This window comes from Aquarana catesbeiana, linkage group LG02 (assembly GCF_042186555.1).
Source record: "Aquarana catesbeiana isolate 2022-GZ linkage group LG02, ASM4218655v1, whole genome shotgun sequence".
NCBI lineage: Eukaryota > Metazoa > Chordata > Amphibia > Anura > Ranidae > Aquarana > Aquarana catesbeiana.
This window is the reverse complement of record NC_133325.1, coordinates 37,936,069-37,963,108: the sequence shown is the minus strand read 5'-3', so window position 1 is coordinate 37,963,108 and position 27,040 is coordinate 37,936,069. Positions and strand designations below refer to the sequence as shown.

Here is a 27,040-nt window from a genome sequence, read left to right as displayed (position 1 = left end):
TATGCAAGACAAGTTTGAGCCAACATCCGTCGGAAAAAATCCATGGATTTTGTTGTCGGAATGTCCGATCAATGTCCGACCATGTGTACGGGGCATTACAGTTTTCAAATCTTGAAATCTATGAACGCTGATCTTTAGTTCTTTCTATAGATTTTTCTATCGGATTCAAGCAGGGGCATTGCTAGGTCTGCAAAAGATCTGGGGTTAGAGTCCATAGCAGTCATCACCAACCGGGGAGGGGGGCAAGCAATTTATTGGGGGAAATGGCTGGTGTTGGCACTTCAATCATCATGGCACCATGGTTGATGGTATCAGGGTGATTAAAGCGCATTGTTTCGTTACATTCTAATATATATAATGAAGTGGTTCAAATCACCATAATGCAGAATCAATGGGAGCCCTGGGCGTGTCACTTGCCACATCTCCTGCCACCAGATGCAGCATGTCACTTGCCACCGTCACCTGCCACTTGATGTGGATTGTCACTTCCCATGTTGCCTGCCACCAGATGTTTTGACATTTTGGGCCCAATTTGGACATTTTCACTTAGGGGTGTACTCACTTTTGTTGCCAGCGGTTTAGACATTAATGGCTTTGTGTTGAGTTATTTTGAGAGGACAGCAAATGTACACTGTTATACAAGCTGTACACTCACTACTTTACATTGTAGCAAAGTGTCATTTCTTCAGTGTTGTCACAGGAAAAGATAGAATAAAATATTTACAAAAATGGGAGGGGTGTACTCACTTTTGTGAGATACTGTATATAAAAAGAGAGAGAGTATTTTTTCCAAGTTTTGTTAGTAGTAATCATGTCCCATTTCTCTCACAGTTGCACAGGTCAGTGGTGGCCTCCGGAGAGAAGCAGGCTGAGGCAGAATATCGGATCAGTAAAAGGTGATAATCATCTCTCTATAGTAGTCGGCGTCTGTTCTAAATTATTATAAATTCTGGAAGTGGCGAGCATTTTCCACCCATCTGTGTATTGTGGGCAGAGGCTTGGCACGGCAGGAACTCCTAATAATTCCTTAATATGGAAAGACACTGCGGCTTGGAAGGCTGGAAGAAAACCACTCCGAAAAATAATTTGTTCCGTTTTTGTTTGCAGGAAAGAAGGAATTTCTTTAAGTGTATGTAAAGTCTAACAATAAATCTCTCCCAATTGGTTTGTAAATTGTAAGGGATTGTTTACACTTGTGGGTCCGATAAAAAGGCAAGTGAGCAGCATTTTTATAGCCCTCTGACCTCCCCAAAACCCCGGCAACACAAAACAATACCTTTTTATTTTTCAAACTTAGACGATATGTATCCACTACTAAATGGCCCTGTAATCTATTTTTCATTAAATAATTTCTTACTGTAGTTTCCTCCCACCTTGTAATGTCCTCTGCAAACTCCCAGACCTCTTCTTCCATGTTTGTAAAAATAGTAGTGCTCATTCGGTTGTGGTGATGTTCATTATTATTTATTTATTTTGTGTTAGGATGTTTAGTTATTTACAGTATTACTATTATTATTATATTTCCTTTCTTTAGGGGTTAAAGTGGTTAAACCCCATTCATGAAATTTGACCAATGCACATATATCTGTACTGTTTACTTATCTCTCTCCAAAGCTCTAAGTGCCGTGTCTTTCTGCTGCTCTGTTCCTCTGTTATTAGTATGATAACTTCTGACAAGTTCTCCATCATAGGAGATAAAACCAGCTGGAACTTTGTGTTCAGACTGCAGCTCTGCATGTTCCCTCATTCCTCTGCCTATGTGGAGGGGGGGGGGGGTGCCTTTCCTCCAATCAGCTCACACATAGTGTAAGCCCAAATTCCCCTCCCACTGCTGAATGAGGAAACAAGATTTGTAACATGATCTGCACCTTCTAAAGTATATCTAAAGCTGAAGAAAGCAGATATACATGTAAAACTTATATAGGGAGATTTGTTTCATCCCTGTGTATTATCTGAGGCTGTTCACTTCACTGGGTATATGTGAGGGTTTACATCCACTTTAACCACTTCAGCTCCGGAAGAATTTACCCCCCTCCTGACCAAACCCTTTTTTGCGATTCGGCACTGTGTTGCTTTAACTGACAATTGCGCGGTTGTGCGACGTTGTACCCAAAACAAAGTTGACGTCCTTTGTTCCCCACAAATAGAGCTTTCTTTTGCGGGTATTTGATCACCTCTGCGGTTTTTATTTCTTGCGCTATAAACAAAAAAAGAGCGAAAATTTTGAAAAAAAAAAGCAATATTTTTTACTTTTTGCTAGAGCTGGGAGATTTTCTTAAAAAAAAAAAAATCTTCGATTCTCTTTAAAAAAAACTTGATTCACGATTCGAATCGAGTTTTTTTTTTTTTTTTTTGGAAACCGCGCCAGTCCCGAGGCGCTGCGGGCATGAGCTTTTAGGCGAGGCCGCGGCTTCGGGCTAGTCCGCGGCGTCCGGCCTCGCGGACTAGGCCGAAGCCGCGGCCTCACCTAAAAACTCCTTCCCCGCAGCTCTTCAGGCCCGGCGCGGTGTCCGCGCCGGTCCGGAGGCGCTGCGGGCATGAGTTTTTAGGCGAGGCCGCGGCTTCGGCCTAGTCCGCGGCGTCCGGCCGTAGCCGCGGACTAGGCCGAAGCCGCGGCCTTGCCTAAAAGCTCATGCCCGCAGCACCTCGGGACCGGCGCGGTGAAAAAAAAAAAATCTAAAAAAATCGATTTGCTTAAATTTTGAATCGATTTGACCTCTCAACTCGATTCAAGATTTAAATCGATTTTTTTCCCAGCCCTACTTTTTGCTAAAATAAATATCCCCCAAAAATATATAAAGAAAAACAAATTTCTTCCTCAGTTTAGGCCAATATGTATTCTTCTACGTATTTTTGGTAAAAAAAATCGCAATAAGCGTATATTGATTGGTTTGCACAAAAATTATCGCATCTACAAAATAGGGAATAGATTTATGGCATTTTTATTAATATTTTTTTTTTTTTTTTTATTAGTAATGGCGGCGATCTGCAATTTTTTTCGTGACTGTGACATTGGACACTTTTCACACTATTTTGGGACCATTGGCATTTATGCAGCGATCAGTGCAAATAGAAATGCCCTGATTGCTGTGTAAATGTCACTGGCAGGGAAGGGGATTAAACACTAGGGGGCGATCAAGGGGTTAAATGTGTTCCCTCAGCATGTTCTAACTGTGGGGGGGATGGGCTCACTAGAACATGACAGAGATCACTGGGAGCAGTAGATCTCTGTCGTGTTGCTAGGCAGAACAAGGAAATGCCTTGTGTGCATCTCCCCATTCTGCCTCTCCGTGCCATGATCGTGGGCCACCGACGGACATCGAGCCCACGGGAACACTCCCGCGGTGGGCGGCGGCGTGCATGCACCCGCTAGCCGCGGGTGATGCCGCACACCCGTGCCAGTTTGCCGACGTATATCGGCGTGAGCAGGTCAGCAAGTGGTTAAGATTAGCGGTCATTTATTTATTATTACATATTATCTATTTATTATTTATTTATGATTAGTTTTATTTATGTATTTATTTTACATTTATTTATTCATTTATTGTTATTATTAGTAGTAGTAGTAGTAGTAGTAGTAGTAGTAGTAGTAGTAGTAGTATTAACACCCCAACAAAAAAGTAAAAATAAGAATAAGTAACCCTAGCCCCTAATCCTAACCTTAACTCTCTAATGCCGTGTACACTCGGGCGGACTTTTCAGTATCAAAGGTCCGACGGTCTTTCCAACAGACTTTCAATGGAGTTACGATGGACTTTCGAACGACCTGACTTGCCCACACATGAACGGACTAAAGTCCGTTCGAAAGTCCGTTCGTTTGAACGTGATGAGGTACGAAGGCACTAGAATAAGGAAGTTCATAGCCAGTAGCCAATAGCTGCCCTTGCGTCATTTTCGGTCCGTCGGACTGGCATACAGACGAACTGATTTTTCGACCGGACTCGAGTCCGCCGGAAAGATTTGAAACATGTTCTATTTCTAAAGTCCGTCTGATTTTTCGACAGCAAAGGTCCGATGAAGCAAACACACAATCGAATTGTCCGGCAGATTCGTTCCATCGGACCTTTCCTGTTGAAAAGTCTGGTCGTGTGTACACGGCATAACCCTTTACCTTAACATTTTTTTTTTAAATAAATGAATAATACTATAAAAAAAAAATAAATAAATAAAAGCTGATGGAAAAGCTAAAAAAAAAAAAAGCTGAAATGCCTAGCAACAAATGATGCAACAGATGCTAGATTTCTCTATTGGCTAATAAAAAAAAAGTAAAAGTTCAAAAACGCTGTATAAAAACGCACAGATTGCGAATAAAAATGCGCAAGAAAAACGCAGAAAGACGCTACGCCCAGGTGTGAATGCAGAACGAATGTAGCCACCCGCAAAAAGGGCGTCAAATCACAGCAAAAAAAGAAGTTTGGAGATTTGGAGGAGATCAATAAAAGGGACTTCTCTAAATTAGGAATACAGACTTGAATAAAATATAGTTTTTTTTTTTTTAACCCAGAGATTAGTGGTACTTTAAACTGCAAAGGCGCCCAGCTGGGGTTACCCTGCACACAGATTCGAAGCAGTGGTGCAGCAATTATAGGGTTAAAAAAGGTGACAAGGAGGCAACATACCTCCTCACCGCCTGTCAAATGCAGTGGATTGCTTTTCAGAAGGGTGGCAAGTGTTAACTGACCCTTAAATAAACCATTGAAAGCGATTTATGGTATCTGTTCGACAAGTGAAAAAAAAAATAATAGCCGTTCATCCATCCAGTAATCTTGCGATCTGAAAAGTTCCTGTATTCTCTGCCTTGGGAATATTGTCACTTAGCATTGTTCCCGATATCTCCATGGGCTACAGAACTCCTCCCCCTGTTATGGAGAAGAGATGGAGGTGCTATATAGTCCTAACACCGTGTTCTGTCATCCTAACACACTGCCCCCCTCCCCCCCCCAGGTTGACAATGCCAATTAGTGCTGGGTCAAGGTCATCTAGAGCCCAGAGTGAACATGCCAAACTTTGCTCCCCCCCCCCCCCCAAAAGGATAATTGAGCATCAAACTGCAGGCTTACCCTCTAAGCATAAATTCCCCCTCCTCCCAGGACAAATCCGCCCCCCCAGCAGAAATCAACCAGCAATGGCCATGACCTATGACATCACATGACCAGCGCTGGCCATGACCTATGACATTACATGACCAGCATTAGTGATGACCTCTGACATCACATGACCAGCAATGACTGTGAACCTTGTGGTGACATCACTTCACCAGTAATGTCCATAAACCCTGAGCTCACATCACATGACTAGCAATGGCCATGACCTCTGTGTTGACATCAAATGATCAGCAATGGCCGTGACATTTGTGTTGACATCACATGACCAGCAATGGCCGTGAACTCTGACATCATATGACCAGCAATGACCTGGAAATCTATGCTGTGTCTTGACAAATGCCATTCTAAGCTTCATACCTTGTCACCCTAGGACAGGACTACAGAAGAACTGTATACTTCACAGACTAAAAGGGATAAAATAAGAGAAGTTCATAGTCAGGGTTTACATACACTTTATATAAAATAATGGTAATTTTGGCATGTTTGTACTTGTGTATCCCAAATCACAGAACTAGTCCCCTGATTTCCATATGTTGTGTTTCAGTGCATGGCTGAAGGACACCGTGGACCCGATCATTAGAAACATTGATGTCCGCATTGCTGCAGCCACCGGATTGAATGTCCAACCTCCTTATGCTGAGTACTTCCAAATTGTAAATTACGGGATTGGAGGACATTACGAGCCACACTTTGACCACGCTACAGTAAGCATGCTGGATAAATAATTTCTCATTCATAGCTGTAGCATATTTTTCTATTTACACCTTTTACTGAAGACAGACCTCTGCAGAGAGACCACTGCTTCCACACAGAGAGCAAAGGACTTCTCTGCAGCATGCTAGCAGGGGACAGGCTTTTCTACAGCTTTCTGAAGAAAACAAAAGGGTTACAATGTAGATTCCACATTCCTTCCCCCCTTGTAATCTGTGTTTTGTTACAGTCCCCGAAGAGCCCCCTGTACCGCACTAAAACCGGGAACCGGATGGCCACCTTTATGATCTATGTAAGTTCTGTCTACTTAGTGGAGATGATTAACTTTCTATTACTTCTTTCATCCTAAATGTATTATTTAAAGGTTAAACACTCTCTATGTGCTTTAAGCAGTGTACATTAGCAGATGTGTTTTCTCTTTTATTAGCTGAGTCCTGTAGATGTGGGTGGATCAACAGCTTTTATCTATGCCAACTTCAGCACCCCCGTGGAAAAGGTAAGTTCATGCTGATAGGCTAGAATAATGTCTACCAGATAAGGCAGCGGAGTCCTCCAGCAGGGCAGATGAATTTAGGAGAGTTAGATACAGAAAAGAGCAGAGTCATTCGGCAGTGTAAAGTATTTCAGCAGAGGAGAATTAGACAGAAGAGCAGAGTCCTCCAGAAGTGCAGAGAATTTCAGGGTAGACAAATTAGATAAAGAGGCAGAGTCCTCCAGAAGTGCAGAGAATTTCAGGGTAGGCGAGTTAGATAAAGAGGCAGAGTCCTCCAGAAGTGCAGAGAATTTCCAGGTAGACAGAGGCAGATTCCTCCAGAAGTTTCAGGGTACGCGAGTTAGATAAAGAGGCAGAGTCCTCCAGAAGTTCAGAGAATTTCAGGGTAGACATAGTTACATAGTTACATAGTTACATAGTAGGTGAGGTTGAAAAAAGACACAAGTCCATCAAGTCCAACCTATGTGTGTGATTATGTGTCAGTATTACATTATATATCCCTGTATGTTGCGGTCATTCAGGTGCTTATCTAATAGTTTCTTGAAGCTATCAATGCTCCCCGCTGAGACCACCGCCTGTGGAAGGGAATTCCACATCCTTGCCGCTCTTACAGTAAAGAACCCTCTACGTAGTTTAAGGTTAAACCTCTTTTCTTCTAATTTTAATGAGTGGCCACGAGTCTTGTTAAACTCTCTTCTGAGAAAAAGTTTTATCCCTATTGTGGGGTAACCAGTACGTTATTTGTAAATTGAAATCATATCCCCTCAAGCGTCTCTTCTCCGGAGAGAATAAGTTCAGTGCTCGCAAAATTTCCTCATAACTAAGATCCTCCAGACCCTTTATTAGCTTTGTTGCCCTTCTTTGTACTCGCTCCATTTCCAGTACATCCTTCCTGAGGACTGGTGCCAGTTAGATAAAGAGGCAGAGTCCTCCAGAGGTGCAGAGAATTTCAGGGTACACAAGTTAGATAAAGAGGCAGAGTCCTCCAGAAGTGCAGAGAATTTCAGGGTAGACAAATTAGATAAAGAGGCAGAGTCCTCCAGAAGTGCAGAGAATTTCAGGGTAGGTGAGTTGGGTAAAGAGGCAGAGTCCTCCATAAGTGCAGAAAATTTCAGGGTAGACGAATTAGATAAAGAGGCAGATTCCTCCAGAAGTGCAGAGAATTTCAGGGTACACAAGTTAGATAAAGAGGCAGAGTCCTCCAGAAGTGCAGAGAATTTCAGGGTAGACGAATTAGATAAAGAGGCAGAGTCCTCCAGAAGTGCAGAGAATTTCAGGGTAGGTGAGTTGGGTAAAGAGGCAGAGTCCTCCATAAGTGCAGAGAATTTCAGGGTAGACGAATTAGATAAAGAGGCATAGTCCTCCAGAAGTGCAGAGAATTTCAGTGTACGCAAATTAGATAGGGAGGCAGAGTCCTTCAGAAGTGCAGAGAATTTCCAGGTAGGCAAGTTAGACAAAGAGGCAGATTCCTCCAGAAGTGCAGAGAATTTCAGGGTACGCGAATTAGATAAAGAGGCAGAGTCCTCCAGAAGTGGAGAGAATTTCAGGGTACGCAAATTAGATGAAGAGGCAGATTCCTCCAGAAGTGCAGAGAATTTCAGGGTACGCGAATTAGATAAAGAGGCAGAGTCCTCCAGAAGTGCAGAGAATTTCAGAGTAGGTGAGTTGGGTAAAGAGGCAGAGTCCTCCATAAGTGCAGAGAATTTCAGGGTAGACGAATTAGATAAAGAGGCAGATTCCTCCAGAAGTGCAGAGAATTTCAGGGTACACAAGTTAGATAAAGAGGCAGAGTCCTCTAGAAGTGCAGAGAATTTCAGGGTACACAAGTTAGATAAAGAGGCAGAGTCCTCCAGAAGTGCAGAGAATTTCAGGGTAGACGAATTAGATAAAGAGGCAGAGTCCTCCAGAAGTGCAGAGAATTTCAGGGTAGACGAATTAGATAAAGAGGCAGAGTCCTCCAAAAGTGCAGAGAATTTCAGGGTACGCGAATTAGATAAAGAGGCAGAGTCCTCCAGAAGTGGAGAGAATTTCAGGGTACGCGAATTAGATAAAGAGGCAGATTCCTCCAGAAGTGCAGAGAATTTCAGGGTACGCGAATTAGATAAAGAGGCAGAGTCCTCCAGAAGTGCAGAGAATTTCAAGGTAGGTGAGTTAGATAGAGGCAGAGTCCTCCAGAAGTGTTACAGGAGAGGAGAGTTAGAAGAAGCAGAGTCCACCAGCAATACAGAGTATTTCAGAAGAGGAGAGTTATAGTGGCCATATATGGATCGAAATTTCTGAACCAGCCGAATTCCAATCCATGTATGGGCAGGTCAGTAGACCATCCTGTTGGGTTTTTCCCGATCAGGGCTCTCAGCTATGGGGAGCAGAACTGATCAGTGTATTCCCCGCCATCAGAGCACAATAGCTCAGCGGGAGTGACCCCCCATCCACCTTAAATGTGTAAATGTGGGAATTGGGTCTTTTTTTTTCATTCAACCCTCTAGCATTGCAGAGTTTTTCCGGAAGGGAGGGTTAGATAAAGGAAGGAGCAGAGTCCTCTAGCATTGCAGTGTTTTCCAGGAGAGGAGGGAAAAAAGACCTCCAGCAATCCAAGTATTTCAGAAGAGGAAGGAGCAGAGTCCTGCAACAGCATAGGATATCAATGTACAATACATGTGTGATAAGTGTGTAATATGACTTGAAAAAGGATTTCTCATTTTCCTCTGTTTTCTTTCTAAGAACGCTGCCATTTTCTGGTGGAATCTGCACAGAAACGGTGAGGGAAACGAGGACACGCTTCATGCTGGTTGTCCTGTTCTGGTGGGAAATAAATGGGGTGAGTGTCGATCTTCTAATAAGGTAAATGTTACAATACATTTACCTTATCTTCCATGATCTTCTGATGACCTGGCCTCTCCACAGGCTCTCCTCACTGTATACATCTACTCTCTAGAAATACTTGTCACCATTGGAAGTGCTTGCATGGGCAGTCACATACCCTGGAGAGCAATCTGGGAACCCAAAAACTTGGGGTGCTCTATAGTACTAATCAATCCAGCTTCTGTGGTTGCGAGCTTGGGTCTGCAGCCTCCTGTATTTCAATGCGAGTCCATGGGTATGATGGGTTGTCTTTGTGACTAATAGTGACCCCAGCTCTTGACTTCTAGTGTGAGACAAGATTTGTATAGTAGAGTACTCCAGGTTTTGGGGCCACATAGACCCCTACAAGGGATGTACCTCTTTTGCAGACACTCACAAGTGAAAATACACTATAGCACCAAAAGTATTGGAATGCCTGCCTTTACATGCACATGAACTTTAATGGCATCCCAGTTTTAGTCTGTAGGGTTCAATATTGAGCTGATATCCTTTGCAGCTATAACAGCTTCAACTCTTCTGGGAAGGCCGTCCACTAAGTTTATGAGTGTGTCTATGGGAATGTTTGACCATTCTTCCAGAAGAGCATTTGTGAGGTCAGTCACCGATGATGCTCATCTATGTCTTTATGGACCTTGCTTTGTGCACTGGTCCAAATCATTTGGTGGAGGGGGGATTATGGTGTGGGGTTTTTTTTGTTTTTGTTTTTTTTTTTTAGGGGTTGGGCTTGGTCCCTTAGTTTCAGTGAAGGGGACATCTAAGGCGTCAGCATACCAAGACATTTTGGACAATTTCATGCCCCCAACTTTATGGGAACAGTTTGGGGATGGCCCCTTCCTGTTCCAACATGACTGCCCACCAGTGCCCAAAACAAGGTCCATAAAGACATGGATGAGTGAGTTTGGGGTGGAGGAACTTGACTGGCCTGCACAGAGTCCTGACCTCAACCCGATAGAACACCTTTGCGATGAATTAGAGCGCAGACTGTGAGCCAGGCCTTCTCGTCCAACATCAGTGCCTGACCTCACAAATGTGTATCTGGAAGAATGGTCAAACATTCCCATAGACACACGCCTAAACCTTGTGGACAGCCTTCCCAGAAGAGTTGAAGCTGTTATAGCTGCAATAGGTGGGCCAACTCAATATTGAACTCTACGGACTAAGACTGGGATGCCATTAAAGTTCATGTGTGTGTAAAGCCAGGCGTCCCAATACTTTTGGTAATATAGTGTATATGTATGCAAAGACTCCAACAGCAAAAGTCCTTCTGTATGGGTGGAGCTGGGAACTCATCTCTATCAAGGTAAAATATCTTAAAATCTCATCTAGATATTGAAGTGTATACAAAGGTAAAACCCCTTTTTAAATTTTGGATAGAGTAAGGAACGGTTAGACCCTCTGTTGAGTTTTCATTGCTGTGTGCCCATTAGGGAGGTTCAACTCTCTGTTTGTAGTTTTGGAAGTGAGGGGAATTTCCCCAATGGGGACACCTATTCTGGGCACAACTGTCAAAAGCATGAATGAACATTCGTACAAAAATTCCATGCTGGGAGGTTAATTGGATTCTGTCTAAATTGGCCCCAACATGTGTATGTATAAATGTGAGTTAGGGACCTTAGATTGTAAGCTCCTTAAGGGCAGGACTGATGTGAATGTACAAAATATACAGTATGTAAAGCGCTACATAAATTGGCGGCGCTATATAAGTACCTGTAATAAATAAACAAATTCTCAGTACATTCAATGACTATATGAATGTCGTTTGAAAGTACTTCAACATTTAACCACTTGCCGCCTGCCCACCGTCAAATGACGGCCCTCCAGAACGACCGCTCTCGCGCGCCCGTGGGGGCGCACATCCCGGGCGATCAGTGATGTGGTGTGTCAGTCTGACACACCGCTACACCGATCTTGGTAAAGAGCCTCAGACGGAGGCTCTTTACCACGTAATCAGCCGTGTCCAATCACGGCTGATCACGATGTAAATAGGAAGAGCCATTGATTGGCTTTTCCTCACTCGCGTCTGACAGACGTGAGTAGAGGAGAGCCGATCGGCTGCTCTCCTGACTGGGGGGTCTGTGCTGATTGTTTATCAGCACAGCCCCCCCCCCCCTTGGATGCCCATCCAGGACCACCAGGATGCTGCCAGGACCACCAGGGAAATGCCAATCAGTGCCCAGGCAGCTGCCAATCAGTGCCCATCCCCAATGCCTGCCAGTGCCTTCAGTGATGCCTATCAATGCCATCTATCAGTGCCCATCAGTGCCACGTATCAGTGCCCAGCAGTGCTGCCTATCAGTGTCAGCCATAAGTACCCATCAGGGCAGCCTTTCCGTGCCCAGTGTCGCCTATCAGTGCCCACCAGTGCCACCCATGAGTGCCGCCTATCAATGCCCATCAGTGCTGCCTACCAGTGCCCATCATCAGTGCCCGTCAGTGCCACCTCATCGGTGCTGCCTTATCAGTGCCCATCAGTGAAGAAGAAAACTTACTTATTTACAAAATTTTATAACGGAAACAAAAGAAAAACTTTTTTTTTTTTTTCAAAATTTTCGGTCTTTTTTTATTTGTTGCGCAAAAAATAAAAACCGCAGAGGTGATCAAATACCACCAAAAGAAAGCTCTATTTGTGGGAACAAAATAATAAAAATTCTGTTTGGGTACAGTTTAGCACGACCGCGCAATTGTCATTCAAACAGCGTCAGCGCTGAAAGCTGAAAATTGGCCTGGGAAGGAAGAGGGTGTAACTGCCCGGTATTGAAGTGGTTAAAAACATTTGGTTTCATAATGAATCGACTTTCCCAAACGAAAACCAGATTCGTTGTTAGAAATTTGTTCAATTCACAAAAATTTTCAGTCCTGTTCCTTCAAATTTGTTCTCATCACTGTGGTCAAAAACGAACGTTGATGACACCACTTAAGATTTGAAAAAAAAAAAAATGAATGAATGTTCTTAAAACAAACAATTTCAAATGAAATTCGACTAATTTATGGCCAGCTTAATAGGGAAATTCCCCCCACTTCGGGAGATTTCTCTCCAATCAGACAAACTGCAAAAAAAAAAAAAACTTAATAGGTTTTGAATTTTTCCCTATTCTATTCAAAACTAAAAAAAAAAAAAAAAATACAAAAAAAAAAAAAAAAAAAAAAAGTTTTGGCTGGATATTCACTTTAAATTCTTCTCACCGCTCTTTCACGTACTTCGCCACAGGCAGGAACAGGTGAACTCGGAGCGTCAGTCCGTCTCGGAGATCAATGGGAAATGTTTGATATATCAGGAATTTGGCCTCTCAGTAAATATTTCACATGTTTAAATGTCACATGTGCAGAAAGTCAGTTTGTGTGTGTGTGTGTGTGTGTGACATGACAGATGTCTGCAGGAGAGAGAAGAGATTGTGCTGATGGGCTTCATTCCTCCTATATAGAAAGAAAGAAGATGTGAAGGGGCGAGTGGCGCTACCTATATGTCAAATAGTGCTCTACCAAATCACTCTATAGTGGCTAAGTATTAAAAGACACTATCACCACAAAGGTGACAGTGTAATGCCCCGTACACACGATAGGATTTTCCGATGGAAAATGTGTGATAGGACCTTGCTGTCGGAAATTCCGACCGTGTGTGGGCTCCATCACACATTTTCCATCGGATTTTCCGATACACAAAGTTTGAGAGCAGGATATAAAATTTTCCGACAACAAAATCCGTTGTCGGAATTTCCGATCGTGTGTACACAAATCCGACGCACAAAGTGCCACGCATGCTCAGAATAAATCAAGAGATGAAAGCTATTGGCTATTGCCCCGTTTATAGTCCCGACGTACGTGTTTTACGTCACCGCGTTCAGAACGATCGGATTTTCCGACAACTTTGTGTGACCGTGTGTATGCAAGACAAGTTTGAGCCAACATCCGTCGGAGAAAATCCCATGGATTTTGTTGTCGGAATGTCTGATCAATGTCCGACCGTGTGTACGGGGCATAATAGTAATCACACCTCACCAACCCCAGTAGGTAAGTACTAAGGTGTGGACACCAATCCTACACAGGAGAAGTTATCACCAAAAATGTAATGGCTTACAAATTAGTGTATAAAACATCCAGACAGTAATATCATGATAGTACAGTGATCCTCTGCTTGTAACAGTGCGTATAGTGTCCAAACCCAAAATACAGGATGAGAGTGAACCCAAAACCAAATCCAAATAAAAATGCAAGAAATCGCACCAAAAAAACAAAAAAGTTATTTTAAAAAAATCGCACCAAAGTCGCACCAAAATGTAATTATCGCACCATATACAACAACATATAAGTGTATACATATAGTGTGCCAATCATAAAATCAATGTGTATATAAACCCAAGATGAAAAAAAAAAATGCAAAAAAATCGCACCAAAAAACAGAAAAAATGCAAAAATCGAACCAAAAAACAGAAAAAAATGCAAAAATCGCACCAAAATTAAAAATTACACCAAGATGCAGTTTATCACACTGTGTACAAAGAACACATAGGGGCATTCATCAAAAAGGTGACTGTTCGTGTTTAGAGGAATTGTAGCAGGTGACTTTAGTGATCACAGAATCTTGACAGGTGACTTGCCTGCTCCCCCTCAAGGGTCCCCACTCACCAGATCCTACTACCCCTACAGGGGTAATGCACATGTAGCTCCTTAGGTTGGCAGGTAACCACTGGTGTCAGCCTTTGCAGTTCCTCAAGCAGCCTTGGGATATCCGGGTTGTGATAGATGTAATTTTCATAATCCTCATAAAAAAGAGAAATTGGCTCCCATAGTGCAATATAACCAAAACTTCCGTTTATTAAAAGATTATTTAAAAAAAAAATGTATAAAAGCAAACAGACAAAAAATGCAGTTCATGCAGCGTAATGCCTAGTCCCATAGGGGCTGCACTTGCCGGTATAAAGCATAGGCAACCGAGCTGTAGATGGACAGCATGCACTCTGGTTGCGTTCCACCCACTCGCTCAGCTTCCTGGAAGTCACGTGATGTGTGTAGTGATGTCGTACGCGTTTCGTCATAGACGTCTTCAGCTGTTTAATACTTAGCCACTATAGAGTGATTTGGTAGAGCACTATTTGACATATAGGCCACTCGCCCCTTCACACCTTCTTTCTTTATATATTCTAGAGCCCTCTTACGGGGGTTTTTTTGGGGAGGCTGCAACCTTCACACATGTCCTAAGCGCAGACCTTCCTAATTAATTTGTTTACTTATTCATTCCTCCTATGATTAGGATGTGTTCCTATGTAGTAGGCATGCGCGGCTCGTTTCGCTCCAAATTGAAATTGGGACGAATTTTCATTTTTTTGGAAATTCAGATGTATCTGAATTTCCAAATTACAATAGTACCAAAATTTAAACGAATCCGAAATAGCAAAAAAAATTTGGACGAAATTCGAATAGTTTTTAAATACGAACCGTTTTTAAATTTGAATCGGTTTTCAAATTTCCGAAGTGAATAGAATAGAATAGAAAATAAAGGAATAGAATTAAAAAAAGAAATAGAAAAGAATATAATGAAAAATAAAAGAATAGAATATAATAAAGTAAAGTAGAGAGCAGAACAAAATAGAATAGAAAATAAAAAAACAGAGTAGACTAAAATATAATAGAAACAAATAGAATGCTGACACCGCTAATATCCAGTCACTTACTCATCCTGCACCTTATATGGACACTATTTATTTTATTCATTTTTATTATATTCATTTTCACTTATAAGGACTTTTGCGGCATATATTTATATGGAATATATTTTTATGCGTTACGCTCTTACACATGCTTTTAGGATCTATCAAATATTTTTTTTTTAGTATTGATTTTAGAAATTGCCATTTCAGTGCACATTTTACTGAGCACCATTCATCTTCATTTTACTTGCACATCTTATGGATATATTTTATCACTATTTTATGAAGAATCCTCTGAGCATGTGATTTGCCTACTGTCAAGAATCATATCGATAAATGATATTACCGTTTTGTTTTTTTTTAAGAATTTACAGGGCATGCAATACGTTTTCATATTGCCAGGGATTTGATGTATATTGATCTTTTGAACATTGCCTCTTTTATTTATATCTTTCATTGAGCACTTTTGCACATTATTCTGCACATTTATTAGGCTACAGCGCAGCACTACCTCTATTGTTTAAATAGAATAGAATAACATAGAATATAACCATCTTCTCAAATTCAAATTTGAAAATAAAAAATAGAATAAAATTGAATTTGAATACATAAGAATAGAACAGAAAAAAAGAATAAAATAGACTATAATAGAATAGAAAAGAAAAGAATAAAAAACAAAAACAAAAAAAACAATAGAATAAAAAAGAATAACAATTTTCCAAAATTCAAATAGAATCAATCTGAATTTGAATAGAATAGAAAACAATAGGAAGATGGTTATATTCATTCTATTATATATTTTTTTTCTATACTATTGTGTTATTTTCTATTCTATTCTACTCTATTCTTTTCTATTCTATTCCAATTCAAATTGATTATATTTGAATTTTGGAAAATAGTTATATTATTTCTATTCTATTGTTTTTTGTTTTTTTTTCTATTCTATTCGAATTACAGAAGATGGTTATAATTTATTTAATCCTATTCTTTTTTAATTCTATTCTATTTCTTTCTATTCGGTTCTTTTATTTTCTATCCTATTTTGTTCTGTTTTACTCTATTATATTCTGTTTTTATTTTCTGTTATATTCTTTTCTATTCTACTATATATTTTTTCTATTCTATTTCATTATCTTTGGAAATTGCCATTTGAAAACAATTCAAATTCGAAAATTATTCAAAATTGATTCAAATTGATTTGAATAAAAATAAACAAAACAAATTCCAAAAACGAATTAAACGGATTAAACAAATTTAACTAAACGAATTTATGTAAATAACGAATCGAAATGAAACGAAACTCCATTGGGTGGCCACCAAAGAAAATAAGATTTAGGTTGTATGCTGTGGGGTGGAAAAAAGAGATAGGGAATTTTGACAAAAAAAAAAAAAACATGTTTTTTCTTCATTTCTGTTATAAAATTTAGCAAATAAATCGTTTTTCATAAATTTAGGCCAAACTGTATTCTGCTACATTTCTTTGGTGAAAAAAAACCCAAATCAGTGTATATTATTTAGTCTGCAGGAAATATATAGAGTCCACAAACTATGGTATATATCTGAAAATCGATCAATCCTGATGTACTGACGATCTAATTTCTTGAGAAAAAAATGCCAGGACAGTACAAATATCACTCAAATTACCCCTTCGGGAAAGTAGACAGTCCAAGGTATTTAGTAAGAGACATGGTGAGTTTTTTGAAGTTGTAATTTCTTTGTTATAATTTTTTGGAATACGAAGAAATGTACTTTTTTTTTTTTTTTTTTTACATATTGTCATCAGTGAAGTACAGCATCATCATATAACTGGCGTGGCAGTGATCAGGGACACTGATTGGTGACAGTATGTTAAAAAAAAAGTTAAAAAATAATACATTTTTTTCAATTTTTTTTTTAATTCCTTTTTTTTTTATTTATTTAATGCTTTTTTTGTGTTTACATACTGTGACCAGAGCAATACAGTGTTACCATAGTAACACTGTACTACCCTGGGGAGGTGATCCGGATTTTTTTTTTTTTTTTTTTACACACTATGATTGCTTATAACACACAGTGCATTGCAAGCCCTGATTGGCTGAAGCAATGAAAGCTTTGCCCAATCAGGGCACATAGCTCTGTCAGAGACATGATTGGACACGGTCATGATGACTCTCTCCAATAATGGCTCATTGCTCTTAGTCCCACCCCACACTATAAAAATATCCTTCCCATAGTAGCCATATGGAGTGTGATTTTGGCGTGGCGAGAGCTAGAACAGGGCTCTGTTCAGTGCTACTAGCCAGTTAGTGTGCTATTGTGATTCTATTGGGAGTGTAAAGTATCAGTTTAGCGTTAATATAGGGATCGTTCAGTATGAGTGTAGTACAACCGTTCAGTTTTACTTTAGTGTAGGTTTAGTGTGTCAGGGCAGGTTTCCTGCAGTATATTGCAGTGCGTCAGTGTAGAGTGTCAGGACAGTGATACTGCATTATATTGTGGTGTGTCAGGGTACTTTTACTGCAGTATATTGCAGTGCGTTAGTGCACGTTTACTGCAGTATATATAAGTGCATTAGTGCACGGTCACCTCAGTATAGTGAAGTATGACAGTGCACGTTTACTGCAGTATACTGAAGTGCGCCAGTGCAATTTTACTGCAGTATATTGTAGTGTGTCAGTCGAGCGTGTCTGTGTAGTGAGTACTGAAGTTAAAGTGCACCAAACACCACTTTCCATTAATTAAAGTGCATCTACCTACACATTTCCCCATCTCTATTACATTTTGTAATACGCCCCCCACCCCCTCATGTTTGGGAGGCAAACAAGGAGTGGCATACGTTCCCATGGCACTCTGAAGGGACCAGCAGTGTATATGTTCACAGGCAAAGGTGGACGTGGTCCGTCCTCAGGCAGGGCACATTTGTTTCTGTTTAGTGATGTTGCACGTGCTATCCAGCCACAGCATGCAGAGGAGGTGGTGGCCTGTTTTTTAACTCCTCCTCATGCTCCATCACCCAAGCAGAAGAGACTAGTGCTCAGTCCAACGCAACTGCCAGAGCGGCTTATTCTGCCTCCTTGTCCACAGCTTCACCTGCCATAGCCCCAGCATCAGTTATTTGAACACATCATCAGCCACTTGCCCCTTGACGATGCACAGCCATTACTTGATTCTGATGTTGGGCCTGAGGTTGAGGAAGGTAGGTACAGAGAGGAGAGAACACTGGTAAACAACAAATTGGCAGTCATGTTCCCCCATGAACTTGGGCCTGAGTGTACTATAATTTGGCTTCTTCACATACGGCTTGCTCACTGTGGTGCTGCAAAGCTTTGTTATTTCCATCCAAACTCAACCAAAGAGACACCAGTATTTATCCCAAAAAAATCCTTAATCTTGTTTGGAGTGCACTAAAATGTGGCCTCATCATATGGACTGGCTCCCCAAGCCGTTGTTTACAATTTACAAAATAAAGAAAGCTTGCAGGGAAAATCTATTTAAATGTCTTTTGTTTTTTCTTTATATATGTCAGTTTTGCTGCAGCAGGTTCTATACATGGTACAGATGTGCCACTTTACAGGCAAACTAGAGGGAACCCAAAGGCACTATACTTTTCATTTTTATGATTTTACTTTTATGCATCAGTAAATCACTGCTCGATTCAAAATTATATCCTTTACAAACTTTTTTTTCATTGATACATGTCCCCCAGGGCAGTACCCAGACCCCCAAAACCATTATATGCCCAATTACTTGCATCTAAGCCCTCAAAATGGGCACTTTTAATTTTTCCAGTTCGGGTCCCATAGACTTCAATGGGGTTCATTGTTGGGCTCCACACTTTTGTGATGTTCAAAAGTTCTGGCACGAACCAAACAGTGGGTTGTTCAGCCCATCTTTACTAATGAGGTTTTAATAGGACTTAATTAAAAAGACACATGTAATGCTATAGGGTATTTTTGTTGTTGGTGTCTCATTTGGAAATTTCACTTCTTAAGTAGAGATGAGTTTGGGTTTGGTTCAAACACTGAAGTCAGCTGCCATTGCTGGGCCAATGAACTGCCTGTGGGGGGACTCCCCGCCCTGCAGCTGGCATACACGGGGGGGGGGGGGAATGCTTGTATTATGAATACCCTAATAATGGCACATGGCTATATTGTCCAATGTCCATATTAAAGTTGGGCCATGTGTCCATATTAGGTCAATGGTGTCATAAACATACCCGCCTCTATGTTTATGTCAGCTGACAGCGGGTAATCACCTGCCTGCAACTCATTGGTCCGGCAGCTAACTTCTCCCCACGATGCAGCTGGCATATACAAGGAGGGGATGTTTGTGATATTATTACCCTAATATGGGCACATGACCATATTAGGTCAATGACATTGACATGTGTATATATTAGGTCAATGGTGTCATGAGCCTCCCCATCTCTGAGCATGTCAGCTGCCGGCAGGGAATCACCCACCCACAACACATTGGCCCAGCAGTTAACTTCCGGGTATGGACATAACCCAAGCCCAAACCCAAGCTCATCACTATTCCTGAGCAGCCTGATCAAGAGTTTGAATATGTACCAATAGCTTCAGAAACACCTGTTTAATTGCTTTTATCACACAGTTTTGGTATTTATTTTAATTCAATGATCTTTGCTGATCTCGCTTTTTCCCATCCCAGTGGCCAATAAGTGGATTCATGACTATGGCCAGGAGTTCAACAGACCGTGTTCCCTGAACCCTGATGACTGAGGAACGATGGGGGGAAGAGAAGGTGATTGATGCCTCCCAAAGCACCATGAAGGCGGATGGTGGGAACGACGGGTCTCATATAGAGGTCATCATAAGTGACCTACAAGTCAAGAGAAAGCAAGCCAGGTGGAACATCTTACAAATGTACAATGAAAGGAACACCATGAAGGAGATGTGACCTGATGGTTCTGTAGAGGCAGAAGTTAGGAGGTTTCCAGTTGTGAAAAAAAGATGGACGTGGAGGACAAACATAAAAAAAAAAAGGAAGTGATGGTCCCATACAGGGATGGACTGGACCACATACACTGCTGACCCCGCCTTCCTGCTACACACATCCTCACCGACACCGCTGTGTGACCTTCCTCCACCAGCCCAACACAATAGGGTCTATTTGTAAAAGATTTTCACCAATAATCCCTGTAATGTGTCTAATATGCTTGTTTCCTATGATCGTAAGCTCCATCAAGAAATGCTTCAATCAGGAAAATACCGCTTTATGGCCACTGGATGGAGCCAAGGATCATACAACGTATTAAGACACATTATGGGGATTAATCTTGATGCCTGTGCAGATACCAAGGCATTTGGCACAGGGAATTTTTAATAAATTGACCCCAATATGCAATGAATAATCTAAGTTTAAACAATTGAAATAACTCCAGGCAAGACACATTGGTAATTTACAGCATGCAACAATACTTTTAATTTGTCTGTCTACCCTAGGTTCCTGCAGTCTGACTCCTGATCGGTTGATATGGGATAATGTAATGGAAGGTTTATGTGTGTCTCTATGGCCTCATTTACAGGGACAGCAGTGGGACAGTTATAATAGGCGGTCAAAACATGGATTAGCCCTCCACCTCTTACCTTACCCTCCTTCCCACCAGCTGTCCAGCTGCAAGTTAGTGGGTACAAGGACAGTGCCAAACATGCAGAGGTATACTGTGAGTAGACTCACGACTCTTTTTAACCATTCCCCTTTAAATCACGCCCAATATCCAGCGCTTTGTAGCCACGCCCAGTTTACCATGTGCCACTTGAAGCGCTGTGGGTTCTCCTCCCATTCTCCTGTAGACCCCAGTCCCAGCCCACCCATTAACACATGACATGGATGCAACTAGTAGGGCTAAATATGGATGAGCGCAGGCTCCAGGCTTATTTAGCTATGTGCTTTAGTCTTTACAAATATGGCGGCATCATAACAGCATGCGCAGTATGTCCAGTACTACAACAGTAACGACTGATTAAAGAAAATGAATGTTCAACTGCTATGGGGCCCAGGCTAGCAAAAGTCTGCCTTAAATGCAACTGGTTATTACATCACTCCAACCCCCAATTTAACTTCAGTAGTACAGTCCCCAGGTTCTAAAAGTCAGCCACATTGATCCAGCACAGCTGAAAACCTCCCATACTGTATAATGTAATGTCGTGTATTGTACATCATGTCCTCATTTCTCCAGAAGGCTGAAAAAAATGTTATGAAGTGATAAAACATGAAGCTGCAGTCCCTCCCCTTCCCAACTGTTTTCTTAGGCCCTGCCTATGAGTAAAGAAGATGAACCCAGTGGTGAAAACTGTGAATCAGGATTGGCCAGAGAGAGTGCACTGTGTGCCAGGACAAAGGGGAAATAACCACTGAACAACGAATGGATTGCTTGTACCTGGAGCCCCCCAGAGGCCGGATGTACAGTGTAACACCAGCAGAGTCTCTGGTGGAATTGTCCTGTATGGGCAAGAATTGTAATTTCTCAGGAAATGTTTTATTTTTATAAATTTTCAAATAAATGTATAATTTGCATTTGTAACAGATTGCATATTTGTTATTTGTTCCATCAGTTTTTGGTGAAGGAAAGAGGGTGAAACCCCCCAACAGTCTCTTCTATTTCTTGGGGATTTGTTGGCAAGATTTCTGCACCCACCTGCTGTGCCCATATTCAGGGGCTCCCACCATTCCTGCACCGATTTCCCAAGTCTATATAACTGCTGTGCCCATTATGAGGAGTTCCCATCATCCCTGTGCTGAGTTCCCGGGTATGCACACCTGCTGTACCCATTATGAGGGGTTCCCACCATCCCTGCATTGAGTTCCCAGGTTTGTACACCTGCTGTGCCCATTATGAAGGGTTCCCATCATCCTAGAACTAACTTCCCAAATCAGCTCACCTGCGGTGTCCATTATGAGGGGTTCCCACTATCTCTGTGCTGGGTTCCTGGGACTGTACACCTACTGTGCCCATTATAAAGGGTTCTCACCAACCTTGTGCTGAGTTCCCAGGTCTGTACAGCTGCTCTGCCCCTTATGAGGGGTTCCTACCATCCCTGTGTTGAGTTCCCAGATCTGCACATCTGGTGTGCTCATTATGAGGGGTTCCCACCATCCCTGTCCTGAGTTTCAGGGTCTGTAAACCTGCTGTGCCCATTATGAGGGGTTCCCACCATCCCTGTGCTGAGTTCCAGGGTCTGTACACCTCCTGTGCCCATTATGAGGGGCTCCAACCATCCCTGCACTGAATTTCTAGGTCTGCACACCTGCTGTGCCCATTATGACAGGTTCGCACCATCCTTGCACTGGATTCCCTAGTCTACACACCTGCTGTGCCTATTATGAGGGGTCCCCACCATCCCTGTGCTGAGTTCCTGGGTCTGTACACCTTCTATTCTCATTATGAGGGGTTCTCACCATCCCTGCTGGATTTTATACTCATTCTATATTATGTAACTGGAGGAGCCAGAGCACACAACGACTTGCGGGAACATTGCCAGGTTGAATTGCAGGAGAGATATCTCCACTGGAGTCCCCAGGGAATACATGGGACCAACAGGTGACTCAACCCAACAAACTCCACCTACAAACGAAATATCACTTTTGGGTGGACTGGTCTTTTAACAGGTTGTTATTATTGTAGCATATCTCACAGCACTCAACATAGAACACTGGCCCATTCACTCACAACTAGCCTTTCAAATAACAGTCAGTAACACAATTTTATTAAGTTTTTTTTTTTTTTTTTTAATATAATTTTAGCTTGATTAACCACTTAACCCCCGGACCATTTGGCTGTCCAAAGACCAGAGCTCTTTTTGCGATTTGGCACTGCGTCGATTTAACTGACAATTGCGCGGTCGTGTGACGTTGCTCCCAAACAAAATTGACGTCCTTTTTTCCCCAGAAATAGAGCTTTCTTTTGGTGGTATTTGATCACCTCTGCAGTTTTTTTTTTTTGCGCTATATACAAAAATATAGCGACAATTTAAAAAAAAACGCATTTTTTTTTTACTTTTTGCTATAATAAATATCCCCCAAAAATATATATAAAATAATTTTTTCCTCAGTTTAGGCCGATATGTATTCTTCTACATAATTTTGGTAAAAAAAAATTGCAATAAGTGTTTATTGATTGGTTTGCGCAAAAGTTATAGCGTCTACAAAATAGTGGATAGTTTTATGGCTTTTTTATTAATAATTTTTTTTTTCCCTAGTAATGGGGGCGATCAGCGATTCTTAGCATGACTGCGACATTATGGCAGACGGATCAGACACTTATGGCGCGATTTTGGGACCATTCACATTTATAAAGCGATCAGTGCAATTAAAAATGCATTGATTACTGTGTAAATGTGACTGGCAGTGAAGGAGTTAAACACTAGTTGGCGCTGCAGGGGTTAAGTGTGTCCTGGGGAGTGATTCTAACTGTGGGGGGGGAGGGGCTGTGTGTGACGCGACACTGATCACCGTTCCCGATTACAGGGAGCTGTGATCAGTGTCACTAGGCAGAACGGGGAAGTGCTTGTTTACATCAGCATTTCCCCGCTCTTCCTCTCCGTGAGATGATCGCGGGTATCCCCGCGGACATTGAGTCCGCGGGACCAGCGATCACACTCACGGAGGTCACGACGTGCGCCCGCAAACCGCTTCTTAAAGGGCAACGTACAGGTACGTTTATGTGCCTGTGCGTGCCCTTCTGCCGTGAGCCGGTCGGCAATCGGCATAATAGACAATTTATCTCAAGCATTCGCACAGCAGTGTTAAATAAATCAAAAAATGGAGCTGTGACCTGTCCACACCAAAATGCACTGACATGTCTCCATCCCAGTTATTTAAAGCAAAAAAGAGAAAGGGATAGTAGCGGGATTTTGCGTGACACATGTCAATGAGTATATAAGCTAGTTGGTCAGAGTCAAGTAAAACTGACCTAAAACCAGTACTCTGTCTATAATCCATAATGTAATGTAATGTCCAAAGTTATTCATAACGCCTGAAATATCTTAATCCCAAAAGATTTGCAAGATGATAATGGTGCAAAATAGTTTAATAAAATTCATGGTAGGACATAGTTCTAAAATACATAATACATCGTAGGACATAGTTAAGCATATACAGACAATCAAACAATAAACATAATTCGTACAATAGGTACAGTTTCAGAAAAAGAATTATTTTATGATAAAACAATGTGTGCATCCATGAGTTGGTAACTCAACGCGTTTCTTGGCTTTTAACCAATCATCAGGAGTCAGATGCAAATTAACTAGAAATTGGAGCAATGAAACATCTATTAGTATATTAACACTTTTTCTTTTTTCATACAGCTTTTCCCGTGCTCTGCGACCTGGTTGCATACTCCCGCCTGGTGATTTTTTTTTTGGGGTGCTCCGGTCTTCTGGCGGCTGTGGCCCATGGGTCTGGGGGAATGTTCTCTGCCTCAACCCCGGGTGAGACTTTGTTGACCCAGACCACTGACAAATCCCAGTACATTGGTTGTTACTGACCAATGAATTGCTTGTGAGTATCATTGAAACCAACGTTTCCCCTGTACTTACCCTCCACCCATTCAAAAGTGTTTATATACTAATAGATGTTTCATTGCTCCAATTTCGAGTTAATTTGCATCTGACTCCTGATGATTGGTTGAAAGCCAAGAAACGCGTTGAGTTACCAACTTGTGGATGCAAACATTGTTTTATCATAAAATAATTCTTTTTCTGAAACTATACCTATTGTACGAATTATGTTTATTGTTTGATTATCTATATATGCTTAACTATGTCCTACAATGTATTATGTATTTTAGAACTATGTCCTACGATGAATTTTATTAAACTATTTTGCACCATTATCATCTTGCAAATCCTTTGGGATTAAGATATTTCAGGCGTTATGAATAACTTTGGACATTACATTACATTATGGATTATAGACAGAGTACTGGTTTCAGGTCAGTTTTACTTGACTCTGACCAACTAGCTTATATACTCATTGACATGTGTCACGCAAAGTCCGGCTACTATCCCTTTCTCTTTTTAGTGTTATATAAACATATTGGGCAAATTATGGGAATTATTCAACTATGATCACCAGCTCCATATAGTGGCCATAATGTAGCATTTTCCCGATTGAGGTATCTCAAGTAAATACTGCAATATGGCCACTAGATGGAGCTGATGATCATAGGAAATACACGTTAGGCAAATTATAGGAGTTATTTGTGACAGCTGTGGGAATGTTTGCAATTTTTTTTTTATAACTAGACCCTTAATTGTTCAGGCTTTCCAAGATAAGAAAACGGGGAGGGCTAGTTAGACTCTTTGCAGGGGTGCAAATACACTTTAAGAAGTCATTAGTCTCTTCAAAAACCCAAAAGTGTGACTTCTGCCCTGGTTGAGAAGGTGTTAATTTTTTTTTCCTGTTCCCATTAAATATTGAATGTATTACTAAGCAGAAAACTCTCACCCCATGTACTTGGCATTAATACCGATAATAATGACCTCCATCCCTCCAATATACAGACGCCAGCTCTCGCTCCTCCAGGCTGCCCGCTGTTTTTCCAGCTTGTCTGCACAGCAGAGAAAGTTGATCCGTCCACATTAGTAGAAGAATGCTCCCCCACCCCTCCTCTGATACAGGGAAGACTCAGAGACCCTCTCCAGCTCAGCCTGGGGGTCCTTCCACATCAGATCAGCAGGAGGTGGAGGGCTCTGCTCCAGCCTGTCAATTCTCAATCAAACCCACTGGCTGGGAAGGGGGGGGGGGTAAGATGTGGACTGCTTACCCCCATTAACCATCTGCTGTGTGAAAGAGATGGCAATAAAACTGTGCAACTGTTACAAAATTAGAACCACTTTCCCTGTGAATGTATCCATTCTCTCTAGATCTGTGCTTCTCAGTTTACAAGGTATAGGGGGGGCTCAAATACGTCCCCTGATAAGGGCCACATACACTCACCGGCCACTTTATTAGGTACACCTCTTCGATTGCTTGGTAAGGCTGGATTCACACCTATGCAGTTTTGGTGCTTTTTGCATTTTGCAGAACAGTCCATTTAACATGGTTTCCTATGGAACACCTTCTGTAGAGCAAATCTGAAAAATGCAAAAAGCACTAAAAATGCATAGGTGTGAATCCAGCCTAACACAAATTGCAGCCAATCACATGACAGCAACTCAATGCATTTAGGCATCTAGATACGGTGAAGACGAATTGCTGAAGTTCAAACCGAGCATCAGAATGGGGAAGAAAGGGGATTTAAGTGACTTTGAACGTGGCATGGTTGTTGGTGCCGGACGGGCTGGTCTGAGTATTTCAAAAACTGCCGATCTACTGGGATTTTCACACACAACCATCTCTCGTGTTTACAGAGAATAGTCCGAAAAAGAGAAAATATCCAGTGAGCGGCAGTTGTGTGGAGGAAAATGCCTTGTTGATGTCAGAGAAGAATGGGCAGACTGGTTCAAAATGATAGAAAGGCAACAGTAACTCAAATAACCACTCATTACAACCATCTCTGATGGGGTACCCCCAGATGACGTCAGGTTGTGACAAAACACGTCGGATGGAGCGACGTGCTGACGTCACTGAGCGACGTGCTGATGTCATCCATTCTCTCTAGATCTGTACTTCTCAGTTTACAAGGTATGGGGGGGGCCTCAAATACGTCCCCCGATAAGGGCCACATACACTCACCGGCCACTTTATTAGGTACACCTCTTCAATTGCTTGGTAACACAAATTGCTAATCAGCCAATCACATGACAGCAACTCAATGCATTTAGGCATCTAGATATGGTGAAGACGATTTGCTGATGTTTAAACCGTGCATCAGAATGGGGAAGAAAGGGGATTTAAGTGACTTTGAACGTGGCATGGTTGTTGGTGCCAGGTCTGAGTGTTTCAAAAAACTGCTGATCTACTGGGATTTTCACACACAACCATCTCTCGGGTTTACAGAGAGTAGTCCGAAAAAGAGAAAATATCCAGTAAGCAGCAGTTGTGTGGAGGAAAATGCCTTGTTGATGTCAGAGGAGAATGGGCAGACCGGTTCAAAATGATATAAAGGCAACAGTAACTCAAATAACCACTCGTTCAACCAGCTCTGATGGGGTACCCCCCAGATGACGTCAGGTTGTGACAAAACGAGCCGGATGGAGCGACGTGCTGACGTCACCGCATCGTGCAAGTCCCGGAAGGACGGGCTGTTACATTAAGTCGGCTTAATCGCCCTAAGA

At 41.7% G+C, this 27,040-nt stretch overlaps 1 protein-coding gene across 1 annotated transcript in view; it reads left to right on the top strand.

Annotated features, from left to right (window-relative positions):
* The window catches only part of P4HA3 (prolyl 4-hydroxylase subunit alpha 3), a 105,587-nt gene extending 84,302 nt beyond the window's left edge, over positions 1-21,285 (top strand). The window contains exons 8-13 of the mRNA XM_073612803.1: positions 832-896; positions 5,650-5,809; positions 6,046-6,108; positions 6,244-6,312; positions 9,031-9,127; positions 19,467-21,285. Of these exons, the coding sequence (XP_073468904.1) occupies positions 832-896; positions 5,650-5,809; positions 6,046-6,108; positions 6,244-6,312; positions 9,031-9,127; positions 19,467-19,537 (525 nt within the window). The 3' untranslated portion in view covers positions 19,538-21,285. The remainder of the gene's footprint in view (positions 1-831; positions 897-5,649; positions 5,810-6,045; positions 6,109-6,243; positions 6,313-9,030; positions 9,128-19,466) is intronic.
* The last annotated feature ends 5,755 nt before the right edge of the window (positions 21,286-27,040 follow it).